Genomic DNA, 20,310 nt, shown 5'->3' on the forward strand with positions numbered 1-20,310 from the left:
CAATTTTCAAGAGTCTGCACTCAGTCTCACATCTTAATGGCAAACACACCAGGGATGCTCTGTGATATTTAACAGCCAGCTCTTCATTCAGAGGGAGCTCTCCCGCATACAGAGAAGAGCCAGGAGCCACAAAACCTGTGAAGACTCACTTAAAGCACAAGGACAAAAGGAAGCACTGAACAGCCGGGTAATGCATGTTGGCTGTCAGGAACAAAAGGCTTTCTACAGCTTCGAATCCCCTGAAGGTACTTGTGCTGGGTATCTCCAACCTGATGCACACAAGTGCTGCCCCCCTTTGCCAGAGATTTTCAGTCCAACATGACACAGATCCAGGCAGGACTTCATACAGGAAAGCATCAAACAGGGCACTCCCAGAGACCTCGGGCCTCTTGCACAACCCCAAAATGAGATGTTCCATGTTTCGCCATGACTGTGATATGCTTATTAAGCTACTGCCTACAACACCTGGTAATCCTTTCATCACCTTGTACTTTAATGTTGCTGATCCTGAACTCAGCTGCATAAAAGGATTTGACCTTGCAGGGCTCTTCAGCCCCTTTAGTTTCCAGAGAAATATCCAGATTAAAGAGGGGGAAAAAATTCCTGCCCAAGTACTAAAACTGCAGGAGATCTCAGCCAGGAGGGGAGGGTGTGGGTTGCAGCACCCAGCAATAGGAGCAGGTGTACTTTGGCAGCCTGAGCACAAGTGGAAGACAGGAGCTCCTGTGGGTGAGATGGGCACCCAGGCGCCCATCAGTGTCCAGCGCTGGCTCCAACAGCACAAGGAGCTGGAGCTGCTGCAGCCAGTGCAGAGGAGGCCACGGAGATGCTGCCAGGGCTGGAGCCCCTCTGCTCTGGAGCCAGCCTGGCACAGCTGGGGCTGCTCAGCTGCACAAGAGAAGGCTCCAGGGACACCTCAGAGCCCCTGCCAGGGCCTCCAGGGGCTCCAGGAGAGCTGCACAGCCACTGGGGACAAGATATGCAGGGACAGGACAGGGGGCCATTACCTTAAGCTGAAGGACAGTAGGTTTAGGTAAGATATTAGGAGTAAGTTCTTTGCTGTAATGGTAGTGAGGCCCTGGCCCAGGGTGCCCAGGGCAGCTGTGGCTGCCCCTGGATCCCTGGACATGTCCAGAGCCAGGCTGGATGGGGCTTGGAGCAGCCTGGAAGAGTGGAAGTTGTCCCTGCCCATGGCAGGGGGTGGAATGAGATGAACTTTAAGGTCCTTCCAACCCAAACCATTCCAAGATAAAATGATGGTTCTATACCTAGTGCTTCCAAGGAATTACAGGGTGGCATCTGTGCACCTCCTCATCCAAATTTATCACTGTGGAAGGTAAAAAGGCATCAAGCATCCTCCATCCTTTATCCTCCCCATAAAGCTGCCCTATGCTGGAAGGGCAAACTGGGCAGGACAACAAAAGCAGCTGAGGCCGAGCCAGGAAGGAGCAACAGCACCAAGCACTGGGTGCAGAGCCCAACATCAACAATGTTCTCTGCAAACCTGGCACTCTCACACTCTCCAACAGCCCGAGCTTGAGCTGCTCTGAAAGAAAAACTGCTTTGACAAACTGCCTAATCAACCACAGCTCGTTCCTGCTCTCCATCTTCCATCAGGCAATCTGGTGAAAATGCTCCCCACAGTGGGGAAAGGTCTGGCGTGGAGGCGATGGGAATTACCCGCCCTGTTCGGCACATATGGATCTGTAGTGGGTGGTCTCTGCTAACTCTGCCAGGCAATGGAGTGGATCACACTCTAGACAGTTCAGGAAGCCCCACCTGCTCAATGAAGAAAGATGGTTTAGGTGCAATTCTTTATGAAAAATGTATTTATTCTCCCGCTACAGCAGGCAGTTCGTGGTGGGCACATAGCACGGCTGCTCCCTTCCCATAAACTGGATTTGCAGCTGATGCAAATGCCGTGGTTAACTTCATCTGCAATTCCCTGCTGTCACCCAATGTCCCACCCCAGGAGGCTCTGTGTGGAGCAGGGAGCAGCTGCTCCTCCCCAGCCTGTGTCCTGCTCTGGGGATGATTAATTGCTGGCTGTACTCACGCTACAGCCCAGGCTGTTTGCGCATTTGGAACCAGCGCCAGCTAGAAAACATCTACATTTAAATGAGTTTTGTGGTTTTCCCTTTTAAATGCTTTTCTCATTTAAAAATGAAGCAGAGAAAAAAGGGGTTTACATAAGAGTACGCTCAGAGAGGAAAACTGAGGCGTGGAGAAAACTGTGGCACAGCAGCCACCTCTGAGCCGTGTGTGGGTTTTCCATCAGCACCCGAGGCTGAGTGGATGCCACCAGCCGCGCTCTCCACAATTTGTTCGGCAGCAAAAAGCACAAACTGGCACTTCTGACATACTGCTGCTATTAAAAAAAATACATCCTGGTATCACAGACTATTACCAGTTTGCCAGGAGATGAAAAGAGATGATGGAGGTCAAGGGCTTTTCTCGCAACCCACTGTAACACAAGTGTCTAGGGAGGGAGCAGACAGGGAAAAAGTGGAAGTGTTGAGGCAATAAAACACATTTTAAACCACTTCAGAGAAAATATGAAATGGCTCAGACTTCTGCACACATTAATTCAAAGCTTTAAATTGCTAAAAAGAATAATGACATTCAAATGCTTACAGTTTCATCTTCAAGTTTCAGCTGGAGGCTTTTATCTCCCTCTTTGTAATCCTTGATAATTTCTGCCGATCTCCAAACTTCATCAGGGTCAGGAATCCAAACCCTAGTGTACTGGAGAGGTGGAAAAGAAAAGAAAAGAAATAAAAAGTTTAAACATGATGAAACCTCGGGAAATTAAATGAGAAATAAATTAATTCTCCATTAATACAGCCTCACACATTGTAAAGTCAATGCAGCTAAGCCATTTATTTTAGTAAAAGAAAAAATAAATCCAGTTTTAGTTCTTGGGGTTAATTACAGACCAGAAGTCTAATTTTTCAGTCTAATTTTCTCCTGGACAAGGTGTACACTGGCTTGTTACCAATCTAACAAAGTAGAGTAAAGTTTCAAGGTAAACATGGAATTTAATTTCCCTGAGAAAAAAAAAAAAAAACCACAGCCTTCCAGAAGGCTTTTATGAAATAACTCAATTCACCCCCAGCAGTCCCTACACCAAAGTGTGTTTATTTTGCTCAAAACAAGGCATTTTGGCCCCCACAGAGCAAGCCCTGACCCAAACCCACAGCCACAGACAGAGGCAGGCAAATGAGGACACCAACGCCAACTCCTTCAGCTGGAGGTGAGCACACAAACAGGCTCCAGGAATACACTTGGATTTAAATAAATTCATGAATTAGGTTAAATTTAACCCTTTTTTTTTTACATCTACAGAGCTAGGGCCACCAAGGGGGAAGCCCCAGGGCAGACCTGTGCAGCCCAGCCCAGGTGCCCATGAGGGTTTTGGCTGTCAGACCCAGGGAGCCAAGCTTGTGCTGGACTCCTCCTGTCAGAACCCAGGATATTCCTCTGGCTGCCCTGGGTGACTCGAGACCCTGGCAGGGGGCTCAGAGACCTCAGCACAGAGTCAAAGACACCTCTGATTTTAAACCATGGAAACTTTGTGCGAAGAGTTACAAGCCACGTAAGTTTGAGTAGAATGATAGTGAATTTATCACAGTGAAAATGTAGAATTTTGGGGATTTAGAATGGGGGTTCAGGAGGCAAGATGGAGGAATCTGGGCATGTCCTGTCTTTCTCTTTCTTATTCTTGTCCTCCATCTTCTACTGTGATGGTTGCACTTTTGGATTAGTTTAGGATAGAGACAGAGTGTCAAACATAGGTGATAGGTATTGGAGAATTATTGTAAATAAAGTACATGTAGTTTTTAGTATAAAAAGATAACACTGCCCTGAGGGTGGTCAGTGTGCCTCTGTCTGACCTGCTGGACAGACCTCAGTGGGTCACAAAGAGAATGTATTAGATAAGAGCAAATAAACAACCTTGAAAACCTGAGCTGAGGAATCTCGACTTTTTCCTTGAGCTTGGGGCTGGGAAAAAAGATTTTTTTAATACCTCAGGAGCCATTTCAGCAACAACCAAGATTTCAGCAACAACCAAGATCCTCCAGCCCACAGAGCCAACAGGAACCCTCCAACAACCACAGATTTACTGGTCCTTTGGGGCAGCTCTCCCCTCTATTCCTCCTGCTGATTGAAATGGGAGCTGCAGAATCTTATTCCTACTCAGAGCTCCAGGGGCTGGGGGAAACCCCAGCCAGCCAAAGTGACAGCAGCACCTGAGCCCCAAAGGTGGCTTTGGCCTCCTTTTGAAACCAAACCCCAGCACACAATGTCCAAGCAACATTTTGTGGCAACCAACAAGTTAACACAGCAGCAGCCACCACCTGACAGGCCACTTTGCAGCTGAAAAGCAATAGATTTTTATAGTTATCGCACTTAATTATTTTTAGAGCTGCTCAATAGCTACAGCAGCAGGAACCTTTAGATGTTAATGGAGCCACACAATCGTACTCCCAGAACAACAGTTTTACCAGGGAGTGGGGGGAAAGATGTGAAAACTTGAATCTTCTCAGCACACCAGCTCTAGCACCTCATGGGCCTTCAGTGCTCTCCCTGCCATGAAGAAGGGAGGCTGCAATGGGGAAGGGGCTGGCTGGGACCCCTACCAGCCCCACCACTGTGGATTCATCCAGTGCCAGCTCTCTGCTGGCAAAAAGTGAGATTCAGACACGCTCTAGAAGTGCCCAAAATAGCCATGGATCAGGATGCACCCGCCTCAGGGCAGCTTCAAGCACCAGGTGTTGCTGGCCTTGGCAACCTTGCAAATGTTCCACCTGCACATGGGGCTGGGCTGAGCCCTGGCCCTGCCTGGACTGGTGGCTGCAGACAGGGACACAGTGACCCCAGAGCAGCCTGGAATGGTGCCTCACACTTTGAGGGTGAAACCTGGGTACAGCTCCAGCAGCAGCAGAGGTCCCATGGGCCACCACCGTCAGCAATTCCTCACCAGCCACGGCCAGGAGCCACCCAGGTGTGAGAGGAGGGTGACAGCTCTCAGCACCCACTGCCCACAGCCCACCAGCCACCTCACCACAGCACTGCAGAGTTTCAATAACAATAATAATAATGAAAAAAATTATTTTCCCAGACTTTGTGCACACACACACATCTGCAAGGAGCCACACAGGACCGAATGCACCACACAGGACAGAATGCACCATGAAGGACCGAATGCACCACGCAGGCCAGCATGCACCATGAAGGACAGAATGCACCATGCAGGATAGAATGCACCATGCAGGACAGCATGCACCACACAGGAGAGAATGCACCACACAGGGCAGAATGCACCATGCAGGACAGCATGCACCACACAGGACAGAATGCACCACACAGGACAGAATGCACCATGCAGGACAGACGTGTCTGCAAGGCCCCAGGAGCCCTGGGGACACCCCTGGCTGGCAGATGCCTACACCAAGTGCTCCCCACCCTGCTGCAGAGCCGGGGGCTGTTAGCACAGGCTGCTTGCTGTGAATGAATGCAGCTGCCCAAGCATCTCTAATGCTGTCCTGTGGTGCGTGCACACGCACACACCCAGAGAGGGGAGCGCCATTCATCCCGCCGTGCTCCTCCCTACCTGCTGCCCTCCCGGTAGGGCAGGCTGCTGCACAAACCCCCATCTGAGCCCTCCCTTCCAGCCGTAAATCCCAGATATGTCAGGCACACGCTGCTGGAATCCAAGCACTTTGTCACGGGTGCATCTTCACATGGCCAGCTGTAGTTACAGCCTGAGGAGGCTGGGGCAGCCCTCGGTGGCCTCACCGCCCTCACCTCCCCTGCATTCCCTGCCTCTGACCTCTGCAACCTGCTCCCCAAACTGCCTCACACCCCCGCTTTTTGACAAACCAACCCACTCAGGTGAGAGTGTCACCAAAACCAGGGTGCTGGCAGGTGCCCACCCAGCCGTGGGTGAGGAGAGCATCCCTGTGAGCTGCTGCTTCCACAATCACATCTCTAGCATCATTTTACACTCCACAAGCCTTGTCCAGGCTTCCTGAGAGCTTTAACAGCCTCTTGATCTGCTGGAGGAGCTTGTTCTAAGGGAGAGGGCACACAGGCCCCTCTCAAAGCACTGGGGATGAAGGATTGGCTTGACTTTGGGCTCAGGAGACACAGCCCTGGGCAAGCCACTCAACCTCCAGACTCTCCAGGGTTTCCATACATTTTCTCTTTTTTTTAATTTGTTTTTTAAGAAAAAGATCCCTTCAGTCCTCGAGGATGCCTTTAAACAAAATGCTAAAATTAACTAGAAATAGCTCTTCATGCTCAGCCTCTAAAAAAAAATTTTAAAAACCTGGTTTACTCTGTGATTTTTTCAACCAGATCCCCAATAAAACTAAAGCCATTCAGTGCTCTCACTGCCTCTTGCATTATTCCACACAGCTTAAGCAGAAGTTTAATAAATTCAATCCCCACCTCCTGATTTGATTTAGATTTTAGCAGGCTGCCGCTGCGGATGCAGATTAAAACCAACATTAAATTAGAAGAGGCAGGTCTTGTTTTACTGTTTCAAAGCCCTCAGTGCTGGCCAAAGGCACTCCCAGCAAGCTCTGGGCAGCGTGCTCCATCTCAGCCAGGAGAGATGCAGGCAAGGATTTACAACTCCACAGACAGAGCATCACTTTCATTACATTAAGAAAATTGTATAATCTTCCATTAAGTAAAAAATATTAAAAACTAGGGGTCTCAGCTTCGTCTGGGCTGTTTGGCTGTTGCAAGTCTTCACAGAGAGCTGGACATCAGCAAATCCATCTTTATTATTGCTGGGTTTTTATCCTCTGAGTTATTTCAGGAATGCCAACACTCACAGCTGACCCCGGGAAGTTTTCATTGCTCCTGGGTCAAGGGCATTTTTCCAGGGGCGTCCTTCCAACAAAGTGCAGATAGAGGGAGGGCACGGCAGCAAACCCAGAATAAAATAAATTAAAAATAAAATAGCAGCAAAATATTGCATTTTTTGGCAATAAAATAGCAATAACTAGTAAAATAGCAATTCCCCTCACCACTGGGAATTCAGTAACAGAGGTGAAGACATAGTGTGTCATGACAAAGGTTCTTCCATGCAGGTTAAGAAAATCCTATGAAAGGACTTTATTGAAAACAGAAACAGTGATTTAAAAAAAAATCAAAGGTGAACACACAAATGTTAACTAGAACAAGGTGGAAATAGGGACAATCTGTATATTTTTCTCTGTAAAGCAAGCACACTTCTACTTTTCTCCCTTTGCAGTGGGCTTATTGCTAACCTCATTTTACATTGTCCAGTATTGCTGGATGCTTTCAAAGAGGGCAAAAAATACACACAAAAGAAAAAACAGCACAAATGTCAGCCCTGGCTTCCCGAGAATATTTATATTTACACACACAGCATGTGAATGGTTAAGCAGCTTACACTCAAACAGACCAATAACCACCTTCCAGCTCTCACTCACAAGTTATCTATTACTAAAACTGAGGCTTTCACAAACTGTGCTCTTATATAGTAAAACTACAAGCTGTAAATGGAACTAAAAGTGGCCATATCACACACTCAGGAGGTCATTTTTCTGTTCCCTATTCTCCTTTTTAAACTAGTATTGAAGATCACTCCCCAGAGACAATTTAAAGAGGCTCTTTCAGGAAAAAAAAAAAACCAGTGGATTTTACTTGCAGCCCCTGTCTGGATGTTCACAGCTTCTCTCTCAGCCCCTGTGCTAAACCAAACAAACTTCTCCTCATTAATTTTGGTTGGTACTGAGCTGGGGTGAGCAGCACAGGCGGCTTGGGCCAGGCTCTGCCATTGTGCCCAAGGCAGCAGGGTTTCACAGGTGGCAGTGGAAGGAGTGACTGCTGTGGCCAATTGTTTGTGTTTGCAAACCAGCAGCGCCCCTGGGTGCTGGGAAGAGCCACTGGATGTGTGCTGGCAGGAGGGGGACATGGAAAGGGGCCTCTCCTGAGTGTCCTGCAGCCTTAAAGTTCCCTTCTGCCCCACTTGGCAGTGGCTCAGGAGAAAAATCTGCTTCACCCGTGACACAGCAAAATACCTCCATTGAGGGACTTGTGGATCATTACCTTTTTTTTATTATTACATTACTGAATATCAAGGCAGATGGCAAACCATAATCCTCCCTTTCCCATCCTCTGAATGAGGCTTCCATCCCAGGAGCGATTTGTCCCCTGCCCAACAGACAAGCCAAGCTCTAATTTAGGTCAGGGCTCCCTAAGCTGTGCCGTGACTGCGGGACCTGCTGACCCCGGTGTCTCAGCCTGGTCTGGCTTCTCTGCTGCTGCTGGACACCAGCAGCTGGCACAGCCTCTCGGGGGACAGGAGGGGTGGCAGAGGGTGTCCCTGCCTGGGGCAGGGTGGGCAGGGATGGCCCAGGGTTGTGCATCTCTCCCCTGCCCGGTGCTGGTACCCAATGCGGGTGGGGGAAAAAAACAAATCCAGCATCTCCAGCACAAGCCCAAAGGTATCCACTCAAAACAGGGACCTCTAGTATCAAAAGACCAACTTCTTCCTCACCCTAAATCCCCACAAACACCAAAAGGACTGGCAAATCATCATTTCAGCTCCAAGTGGGGGACACACACTACAACAGCATCATGCTCTAGGGATAGGAAAAAAATAAATAATGTTTTACTTCTTAAAAAGCACAAAAAACATCACTTGGAGCTACAGAATGAAAGTGCTAACCTGCTGAGGGTGTTAAATGTAAAGGGAAAGACAGTGGCATTCTGCAGGAGCATCTCTAATTCCTCAACATGAGAACGAGTGTTTCCCAGGGCTGATAAAAATGTACAAAAACAAACAGCAGAGACAGGGAAGATGGGCATTATCTACACCACCCCTCATATTCCCCATCATCCTTGTGGTAGTGGAGATGGAGCCTGGACAAACACACAAATGCACACCCAGACAATGCCTCCTTTAAGGCAGGGCTCCTAAATTTTGGGGAGCACGTCTCCATCCCCAAACACTGCAGGGGCCCCTGAATTTGAGCAAACCATGTGCTTCATTGGTGCCTTGGAGGCACAGGGATGTTCTCCTCTCCCTCTGAAGAGCTGTCACGCTGACGGATGGCTCCAAGTCTCCCACCAGCACTAAATCTGCTCCATTTCTCCTTGTGGAACTTCATTCCCCTGCCCAAATTAACTCCGACGACGATTTGCATAAATTGTCACAGCAGCTGAGCAGTGCTTGGACAAGCAGCATCTGCAGCATTTATCCACTGGCTCATTAAAAGCATTTCTAATGAAGGGGCACTTAAAAGGCTTCAGTTCATCATTGCAACAACCCCAAGTCACCAAAGGCAGACAGAAAACTGGCACCGAGCTGGGGGGGGGCTGCAGGCGAGCCCTGACACCAGGACAGAAACACTGGGGGTACCCTCGAAGGCTTCTCTTTAATTAGCTGTGATTTTCAGGATGATTTCCAAGACTAATCAATAGTCTTACATGTAACTAACAGCCAGCAACTCGTGTATTCCCAGCATCTCTCCCGCCACTTCTTCTGTGGCATCTCGGCGTCGCTCGTTACTGCAGGTTTAATTAAGGGTGACAAGTTCAGCGTCAAGGTCTTGAGTGCTCACACAGCCCTGCTCTCGCTGCAAAATTCCTCTTCCAGCAAGTCATCCGAAGCTGCAGAAGTAGGTAAAGCCCCAGGTGCTTTGGGACAGTGGAAATAAACAATCTGGTCTTAATCTGGGGCAAAAAAGGCAAAAAAAAGGCAGTCCCTCCTGGACTGGGGAGCCACTGCCTCGCAGGCTGTGACACCACGACTTGCTCCAAGCAATGCAGCAACTTCTGGTTTCACTTTGCTTCTCTACCCTTTAAAAAGCAATGAAACCAAAGAAAGGCTCCAGGCACAGGGATGTGCACTGTCACCTGCATCGCCCTAACACACACCTGAGAGCAGCCCCAGGTGTGCAGGGCAGGGCTGGGCCGGGTTGGTGGGAGCTGGAAGCACTCGGGGGTGTCTCTGCAGCCCTCTCCAGCCGGGACCAGGCTGAGCACCGCAGCCCTTTGCCCCAGGAGGCTCCGAAGCAGCGCTGCCAGGGCTGGGAGCAGCCTGGTGAGACACAGCTCTTCCCTCTGTGGGGCTAAACCTGGAGCTACAGCATGTGCCCCACAGCAGAATTAACCTAACCCTGCAAAGTCTTTCAAAACTTAGTGTTCCCTGGGGTTAGAGCAGCTCCAAGAGATGCCAGCACCCAGATAGCTGCTGTGAGTCCCCTGCCCAACTCCTGGGGTCCATCCAGCAGGGCAGCACCGCCCCACACAAGCACTGAGTTTCTCTTCTATCAGGCCTGGCTCAGCCCTGCAAACACTTCACCGTCACTGTCCATCCCCTGCCAGAAAGAGGGATGCTCTGCAAGCCCCCAAAATCTCTGCAGAGTCCCTGGGAAGTGCAAAAATCTGTTGATAAAGCCCACACAGGTAACTTGACTTCACTTGCAGATCTCCCTGGAAGAGGTGTGGGCACTAGCATCCTGGAGCAGGGAGCTCAGCACCCCTTCCCCAAGCAGCTCCCCTGGCTCCAGCACCCACGGGTGCTCATGGCACACCCAGCACCACCCAGCCAAATCAGCTCCTCCGGGACTCCTCGCCTCTCCTTGCAAGTGATTGATTAAAAAATTCCCGCATTGCACAGGACCATGAAAAAGTCCTTGATGCAGGATGAGCCTTTCACACACAGCTCAGGAATGCAGACAGCTTTTTAAATTAAAATAAGGGTTATTGGGGTTTTACAGACTCGGGTTTTGCCTTTTTTAACTAAAAACTCCATGCAGGGGCCAAGTGTCCCTGTAGCATGACTTTCACCAAACAGCCTGTCATACTGCAAGAGTGAAACCCTTCCAGGCTACTTTCTGCAAATCTCTCTTGATTGGCATTAATTACCCTTCTCTCCTGTAATTCCCAATTAATCAAAACCTTTAGCAGTGATGCTTATGAGTGATGTGATGTAACCTTGCCTTCACTGTCCCCTTTTCCATCTGAAATCCATGCGAGTTCACCACTCCTTAATGAACATAAGCTGGATCCAAAACATGCTCAATATACACCATTTACAGCTGATTGGTAATGAATAGTTTAAAAACAGCCTTTGGGTTTAATTAAATAGTCAAAAATGGCCTTTTCCCCTTGGGTTTTCAGAGTCCTCTCTCTGTAACACAGCCCTGTGGTGCTTTATGGAAATTCACAAGCACGTTCACTTCCCAGGGCAGTGACCACCTCACATTAGATGATTTTAGATGACAATGCCAGGTCCTGGGAGGAGCCTGGCTCTGGGGTGCAGGGATGCAGCCAGGGGACAGCAGGGCTTTCAGCTGGAAATGTTTAAAGCAGTGGCTGCTCCTTGGCTGTAACTGCGGTGACACCGGTGGCATTCAGGGTGTCACCAGCGTCTCCCAAAACCCAGGGCACCACAGCACGTCCCCCACCCCTCCAGAGCTCAGCCACTCTCCCCACTGGGCACCACTGTACCCAAACAGCATCAAAATCCACCGTTAATTGCAGTGCAACCTCTCCACCAGACTGGACTGTTAACCTTATTCAAAAGAAGTAATTGGATTAATCAACCTGCACAGTAACCCCTCACATCTCCAGAACTCGGGCATTAAAACCCCTCTTGGAACATCACTCAGGCATAGTTAATTCAAAGGGGTTTGACTTAAAGTTACAGGACATTTTTCAGCATTTTCCAGAGAGAGGGTTATGCTGGAAAGACCCCTGGGGCCACCTCTGCATCCTTCTCACTGCTGAGCAACTGAATGAAAACAAATTGATCACCAGGGACTTACATGAGCAACGTTTTACCAGAGGTAATTAAAAAATTCCAGCAACAAGGTCTGCTAGAAAAGAGATATTAGACACCTGGAGAACAGCCCCAGTGATCAAGACACAAAGCTGGAATAAATATTTTCAATTAAAGTAACTGAAGCAGTGAACACACACTCAGACGCTCCCAGCTGCTGAGGAATGGGAGGGCAGAGAAAGGAGGGAACCACTGCTCCTGCATTTCCATACAGTGGCAGAATGGTTTGGGTGGGAAGGGACCCAGCGCCGCCCCTGCCACGGGCAGGGGCACCTTCCACTGTCCCAGGCTGCTCCAAGCCCTATCCAGCTTGGCCTTGGGCACTGCCAGGGATCCAGGGGCAGCCACAGCTCTGGGAAACCTGTGCCAGGGCCTGCCCACCCTCACAGGCAAGAACTTCTTCCCAAATTTCTTTCTTGCAGCAATTTCCAGGTATTTGGGGGTGTGGTTTGTACTGGCTCTGGTGCTCCCAAGCTGTCTTTACGCCAGATCTCAGAGGAGCACTTGTGTGAGGAGTTACTCCATGCTCATGCACAGACTCTGTCTCTTCTCCCCCATGAAATAAATCAGCAAGATTTTGCAATTGCTGAGCTAACACTGGTTTTCTTTTTAATATATGAAATGCAAGGCACAGCATGGCTGGACAGTCAGCTGTTTTCCTTCTCATTCCCTCAGAGTTTTAGCTGTCCAGCTGAAATACTGAGATTTTGGCTCTCCAGATCTTCCCACACTCATATCCCCTGCAGCCTCTTCTTTACACCTCACAGCAACTCCATGGAAAAGCATCCCATAAATCCCACATCCAAATCTCCTCCAACAAGGGTAGGGGAGACAAAAGCTAAAGTGAGGAAGGATGCAGGAAAGAACATCTCCATCAACCCCTGAATTTGGGATCTCAGAAGGTGATTTGGGAGGTGGTGCCTTTGGCAAAGCAGCATTTGTGTTCTGCAGAAAGGGCTCAGGGAAGGGGAACAACATGCAGAAGCCTGCCCAAGTGGGAAAACGGTGGCAAGAAGGGCACCTGAACCCCCTTAAAAAAATCAAAACAACAAAAAAACGATGACAACAACAACCAAAAACAAAAGGGGAAAAAAACCCAAAAAAACCCCCAACAAGCCAACAAAACAAAACCAAAAATCACCATCCCAAAATGTAACTTTTCTAGCCTTCACCTTCTGGTTTGAATTTTCATATTTTTCCCCTCTGGTCTGGCAGTGTCCCCAGAAGAGTTAGGCAAAGCCAAGGTTATCTTTTCCCTCTGGAAGGGTGGCTGCCCCAGTTGCACACAAACACACACTCCCAGGACGATCAAACACAGCTCTCATGAAACACTGGAGTGTCCACAGAACAAAGCACCCAAACAGAAGGAGAAAATAAAAACAGATTTTAAAAAAAACCAAAATAATCTATCTCACCCATGGGGTGCTGCTCCTGCCTTCCCCATTCCCACAACAAAGCCACACTTGGGTGGGCAGGCAGGACATCCCTGTCCCAACAGGAGATGTGTGTGCTCACAGGAACACCCGTCCCTGTGCCACAGCAGCATCTCTGTATTCCCCAACAGGCTCCAGAGGGGGCTGCCACCAAGGGAAGCCTCAGCTCTGGCTCTCCCCACATCACAGGGACACTCCAGCTGTCAGATTTCTGTTCCCACTAACATTCCCTGGCTCGGGCCGAAGGAGCTTTTCCCCAACACCAGGAAATGCAGGTCCTGCCCAAGGAATGCCTTTCCCTGCGGGAAGGACAGGAGTCACAGTCACACAGCAGCTGATACCATTGCCTTGAAGCCATGGGGTCCCATCAGCTCAGCTTCAGGACTTACCCCGGTTCAAATCTTAGTTACCCCTACTCTTACCATCCAAGGTGAGGAAAACATTTATTATTAACTAGAAAAGCAGCAAAACAAATAACAATGCATCTTGAAGTTATAGCAGTTTCAGAGTGCATGAAGACAAGTCATGAGCTCACTCAAACCAGGGCTAAAGAGTAACTCAAATCCACTTCTACCTTACACTGCTCTGCTACCTTTCCTCTAAGGGATGACCTCATGCTTTGCTAGATAGATGAATAAAATGAAGAAAAAACTAAATTGAATAAACTTTACATTATTCAAATTTATTTACTTGTAAAAGCAAAGATCTTGCCAACCGTGCTGAGTTCCCAGTTCAGAATGTACAAGACCAAAGGTTTCTGCCTTTTCTGACAAAATACTCTGATCCTTCAAGCTGCAGGGGTCAGTGGTTGGGCAGGGACAGCTGAACTCACGTGGCTTCAGTCCCTGCCAGCGTGCCCTCATGGTGACCCCCAGCACCACCATGGCATGGGCCTGTCCCACAGGGCCTCCAAACCACAGAGCCCCGCAGTCATTTGGGCTGCAAAAGCCCTCAGACCATCAAATCCAGTCATTCCCAGCACTGCCCAGGCCACCACTGACCCATGTCCCCAAGTGCCACATCCACACAGCTTCTAAATCCCTGCAGGGATGGGGACTCCATCAGTGCCCTAAGCAGCTGGGCCAGGGCTGGGCAGCCCTTTCCACACAGGAATTTTCCCCAATATCCAGATGCATCAGGAGAGGCCATGCACACTCATGGATGCACCAGGGATTTGTCCAAAGGGGATGTGATCTACAAACAGCAGAGAGATGTGGAGAGGCTCATGTCCCCTCACAGCTGCTCTACCTTCCATCCCACACTGGGGTGAAACTGGAGGCTGCTGCAAACTTTCCAAGGAGTACTCTTAGCTGCTGTATTAAGGAAAAAAAAAATCCCAGTTTGGGTCATGGAATGGTGCTGTCACCATGCAGAGGTGCCATCCAAACCTAACCCCACCCTCTTCACCCCAGATACCAAACCAGCCTTTGCCATTGCTTCAGTTTCCCTCCTCCCTGTGGCACCTCTCACCTCCTGCTCCCTGGTAAGGCAGCAAAGCTGGCTTTTGAGCCCTTATCAGGGCTTTATTAAAGGCACTGCCAGAGCACAGCCTCCCAGTTCCCAGCTACGGTGCAGATAAGACCCACTTTGTATAAACAAAGTACTCTAGTAAGAGCAGAGACTCGAGTGTGAGAGGAGCAGGACCTATCAGAGCATCAGCGAGATGGATTCAGCCGTAGAAAGGCAAATATTTTCTTTCGCCTCCTCTCCCCATCCTCCCTGTGTTGTATTTGCAAATCAGGGTCACTTCCAGCGACAGGATGTCCCCTGCATCAGGTTGGAAGAGCAGAGCAGAGCCACACACCAAGCAGCCCCGGAGAGCGGGCCCAGCTCAGCCCAGGCCTCACCTCCCTCTGGATTTTCCTTGGAGCTTTCAGTCATGGATTTCAGTCACTGCACAGGGACTGGGGACAAGGCATGCAGGGACAGCAGCCAGGCAATGGCTTCCCAGGGCCAGAGGGCAGGGACAGATTTTGGGCTATTGGGAATTAGGAATTGCTGGCTGGGAGGGTGGGCAGGCCCTGGCCCAGGGTGCCCAGAGCAGCTGTGGCTGCCCCTGCATCCCTGGCAGTGCCCAAGGCCAGGCTGGATGGGGCTTGGAGCAGCCTGGGACAGTGGGAGGTGTCCCTGCCCGTGGCAGGGGTGGCACTGGATGAACTATAAGATCCTTCCCACCCAAACCCTTCAGTGATTCTGGGATTTCCCCACAGAGGGTCTGCAGAAGCCCCAGATTTCCATGCTCCTTCAGCTGCTGGCATTTCCAGCTGTAGGATTGTGGATCTGAGCTCCAGGCTGATGTATTTCAGAGCAGGCACCTCGCTCAGGACATGACACGTCCCAGCAGGTCCTTGCCAGGTCTGCAAGGACAGCGCTGATGGCCACAGCAGTGCAGGGTCTGGGGACAGCCTGGCTGCCACCAGCACATCCACAAAGCCAGCTCCTGGCTGCCAGCACTGATGTCCCAGGGAGGAATCCCAAGGGACTGCTTTCCACAAAAGCTCCTTTCACAGGAAAGCAGTTTAACCTGCTCAAAAGACCTTTTAGCTCGTTCAGAGAGGAGGTTTCCCCTCTGTCCATCTACCAGCAAAGCACTGACAAGACCTGGGCTTTGTTTCAAAGGAAGCCAGCAAACCTCAGCATCCCCTCAGCCTGTTTCCAGCCAGGAACACTGTCTGGGAAAGTCAGGATTTCCCCGCTCCTCCAACACTTCCTTCAGGATTTGCATGTGCAGGAGAAAGCCCACATCTCGTTTTGCACTGACACAGGGAAAAATGAGCCACAAATCTCTCCTCATCACAAAATAGAAGAGGGTATTGGCTGCTCTGGTAGTGAGACAGACTGCCACAGTTAATGTCATTATCACTCCTAACCTGTGTTTTATTGCTGCAGCAAATTTATCCCCAGCGTCTTACACTCAGTCTGCAGGAATAAAATGCAAGAGGCGTCCCCAGAAACTGCTTAAATCCCCCAAAGTGGAGGGTTTTGTGAGCCTGTGGAAGGGATGTTGGACACAAGCAGAGAATTCAGCAGCTGCTGACCCCACGCAGGTGTGAAAAACGTGTATTTTATGACTGGCTTTTCACAAATATTAAAGTGAATGTTATATGTGTTATGTCAGAAAGTAATGCTGTATTAATTTCTTAAGTAGTGTGTTAAATATAGTTTTAGGTTATAACATAATGTTAAAATACAAACTATGTATGTGGGATATTTTTTTAAAGAAAGGAATGAGGTACTCACACGAGATAGCAGCCATAGGACACCTGAATCTTCCCGAGAAAAAGAATTTATTGCTCCCTTATGAGAAGAAAGTGACTTCTTCCTGCCTTGCTCAGCCCTGAAGACACCATTAGGATTCAGAGGAAAAAGTTGACACTGACCAGACAGAATCCTGTGTTTGAATGGACTTTGTGCATCATGTATGAGGTGTATGAATATGCAATATGCTATTGCTTTTAAGGCTTAATCCTCTGTTGACCTGGGTCCTTTTTTGGGATTATTTTGCCCAGAAAGAAGTACACAGACTGCCTGAAACTTTTTGTTTTTATTGTCTTGTATTGTCCTACATCCTAATTGTCCAAATTTTTATTATATTACTATCTTTATAAACATTTCATTACTATAAAACTGTTTAAATTTTAAACACAAGCGACTGGTGTTTTTCACGCAGGCAGCTCGGGGGGCTCACAGCACCCTCACAGACCTGAAGGCCTCAGCTGGGAGGGCCAGCGAGGGACACAGCTGCAGGACACCACCCCAGCACCAGCAGTGCTGGAAGGACACACAGCCCCTGCAGAGGCCCTTCAGGATCTCAGGTGTCACTCCAGCCCCACAGACACTCAGGGTTGGTTTAGTGGCCGGGGGCCACCGCTGCATTTTCACACCCACACTCAGGTCAGCCCGGGTTTGTGGCTCCAAGGACACAGCACCCACCCCCTCGCTGCTGGTTTGTTGCCAGAGCACGGCGCCCACACAGTGGCTTCAGCTTTCCCCGAGCTCTGCCTCAAACAAAGGGTGGGAAAAGCTGTGTCTTTAACTGTTTTTAACTGGCCTGCTTCCATCCAACAGCTTAAACATCCTTAGTGCATCCCAGCCATCCAACACAGGCCCTGGGCATGGGCACTGCAGCTCCCAAGAGACTCCTCTGAGCATCAATCATGGACAAGTGTGTTAACAGAGCAGCCAGCTTTCAAACCAGACATTAATTATGTACAAAGCCTGTAAGAGACGAGGGTCAGTGCTGTTTATGGGGTTAAAGCAGGTAAGGCAGATGCAGCCAGGGCCTCTTCCATCTGCTGGGGTGTTTCAAAAGCTCTTCAGCTTTCAAAATAGGAGCTCTGCGTCAGCTCTGCACTGATTTGCTCTGCCCTGACTTGAAAAATTACATTTGTTTTGTGTGAATAGGAGGAGAGAAGCCAAGTCCTTCCAAATTGGCCTTTTCCCTTCCCAGACAAATTAACTGTATTGAAGTTTAGCCTCACACCAGGACAGGTTTGTCCAGACCCCAAGCACATTTGAGCTGTTCCCAGCTTTCCAGCTGCTTCTCGGGCAGGAGAGAGGGAACAGGGAGGCAACCCTCCTGCCCAGCTCGAGCCTGGCCGTGGCTCCTGAGCCCCCCAAACCTCACAGGAGCTCTGGGCACCCAGCACCCACTGCTAATGCTGCAGAAATTCCTCCTGAGTCACTCATGGGACACAGGGGCAGCTCAGAGTTCAGAGCCCCCGGTGACCAACTCAGGCACCCAGAGGTGTGTCAGAGGAAATTAATTTATCTAGACAAGCGTCAGGGCTACGTCTCTTCCAGCCATCTCTGTAACTGCATCTAAAAGCAGCATTTATCAACAGGGATGCATCTAAAACATGTCAGTCTACTGGCTCTGAAGCTTGGAGGCAGAAGAACCAAGATTTTAACCCAAGGAAGGTGCTAACTTGCTCAGTGAAGATACTTGAAGTTTGTTTCTAAGCTTCAAGTCACATTATAATGTGGCTCTTGAAAGAAGAGCTTTTGGGGAGCAGCTCAGAAAACAAGAGTGGATTGTGTCCTGTGGAAGGAGAGCAGTGGAATCCTGGCTGCAGGCAAAAGCAGAGCATTAAAAAACACCTACCCCTGAATGATCACACAAACGTGAAAACAACAACAAAGGCTGAAGACTTGGATCCCCTTCCAGAAAACAGCAGCAGTTCCAGCACATCCCTAGGGTGGACTTTTTGTCCCAAAATGCTGCCCATGCAGCACAGCTCCCCTTCCCCTTTTCAGGTGGGCTCTCCATCAAGCTGGACATTCACTCCAGGACCTTGCAATACTGTGTGTCTGCATCTCAGCAGCACCTTGCACACTGCTACAACGTGAATTTAGCTGCAATATGGAACCGAGACCAAAGTGTTGTTGCCATACTCCAGGAGGATTACAGAACTATTTTTAATAAGGGGTTTAATAAGCTCTAAGCAGAGTAAGTTGCTTTTGCTCAGCTCACATGGCTGCAAAGATAAAACCTTGCACAAAGCAACAGCCACAAGCTGCTTGACAGAACTTGCAGCGCTAAAAATTACGGAGTTACCTCTTAAAAGAATGTTCTCCTTTGTTGCCTTTGAAGTAAAAGTTTATATACTACAAACTTAGGTTTGGCTATCTTGCAATTTTACAACATCACAGAGCTGCACCTCTGCAGTTTCTGTTTGGTTTTGGCCAGACACTCACAGGATCAGGAATGAGCAACACTGAAGAAAAATACTTAATTCGTGCTTTGTGAACTAATATTCTTCATGTACTTAAGATGCACATCATCAGGTGGGCACCCTCCTGAGCTGGGACAGCCAAAATCAATTTCCAGACCACATTCCACATCCCCAGCCACTGCTGGTCACCCACAGCTGGACCACAGCTCCCAACACCCTCAGCCACATCCCAAAGGTGACAGGCACCCACAGCACAGGGATAGTCATCTCCAGATAACACACATCTGTTGAAAACCATTTAGTACCAGTATTATATTTTCCTCAGGAAAAGAAAAAATTAAACAGAAAAAAGAAAGCAACCCCATCCTGAACCTAGGAAAGGGTCAGCACAACAAAATTTAAAATTATAAGTAACTATTAGTTTTTTCTAGTCTGTGAGTGTTTCTCCCTCCCCCACCACTTAGCACAACCTCTATTGTCTGAAAAGCGTTTAACTGGAAGTGGGTCATGTCTCCTGGCATTACTAAATCTTCCCAAATTTCCCCCGATTAGTCAAATGCAATATCCTCTCTGACATCTGAATGATTGAGGTAGTGTGTAATGCCATTTTTCCCCTGAATGAGCCACATCAAAGAGGGTTATAAGCCTAGAGATGGCACGCCAGATAAAAGAGTCGCCAACAGATTGTGCCCGAAATGTTTCTGAGGGAAATTAAATCGTTTTGTTGGAAGGTTTCTCCTTTGGAAACACTCAGCCATTAGGATTGAACGTGGAGAGACAAGAAACTGCCTTCAGAGCTGCTAGGAGGATGAAACCTCACTGGCTGTAAGCTGAGTGGCCCCATAGTTAAAACACTTGTGCACACACAAGATTTTCTATCAGCCACAACATCCAGCCTGCTCTTCACACAGAGACACCAAAAAAACATCCTGCTGGGAGTTAAAAACAGCCTAAATTTGGGCAATACCTCTCAAATGACTGAAAATTACAGCAGGATCCCATCAGACTAGAAAAAACTAAGAAAAAAACATGCAAAAAAGCAGTAAACCTGCTATCCCAGAAAAAGAAAATACAATTTAATAACTGGGGTGTAACAGCAAGCAATTGCTGAGGGATGAGGTAGATCCAAAGGGTTCAAAAATCCCACCCTTTGAAGGAGAAGGATGCCAGGAGCCTGGAAGGATCCAAGAGCTGCTCCAGTGCTGATGTGGGGCTGAGGTCTCTCCTCACAGGAACAGAGCTGGGGCTTTAAATACATGTCAGGTTGGTAATTAGGTGAGATCTGGGCAAAGTTTAGTCAATAACAGCAGGGTTTGTGTTCTGCTGATTTACCTCACGTGACCCCCCCAGTGCTGAAACTTTTGCACCAGAG

At 48.9% G+C, this 20,310-nt stretch overlaps 1 protein-coding gene across 1 annotated transcript in view; it reads right to left on the minus strand.

Annotated features, from left to right (window-relative positions):
* The window catches only part of MYO5B (myosin VB), a 143,737-nt gene that overhangs the window by 110,623 nt on the left and 12,804 nt on the right, over positions 1–20,310 (minus strand). Inside the window, exon 2 of the mRNA XM_030968476.1 lies at positions 2,635–2,745. Coding sequence (XP_030824336.1) covers positions 2,635–2,745 — 111 coding nt within the window. The remainder of the gene's footprint in view (positions 1–2,634; positions 2,746–20,310) is intronic.

The sequence above is a fragment of the Camarhynchus parvulus genome, chromosome Z (assembly GCF_901933205.1).
Source record: "Camarhynchus parvulus chromosome Z, STF_HiC, whole genome shotgun sequence".
Lineage (NCBI taxonomy): Eukaryota > Metazoa > Chordata > Aves > Passeriformes > Thraupidae > Camarhynchus > Camarhynchus parvulus.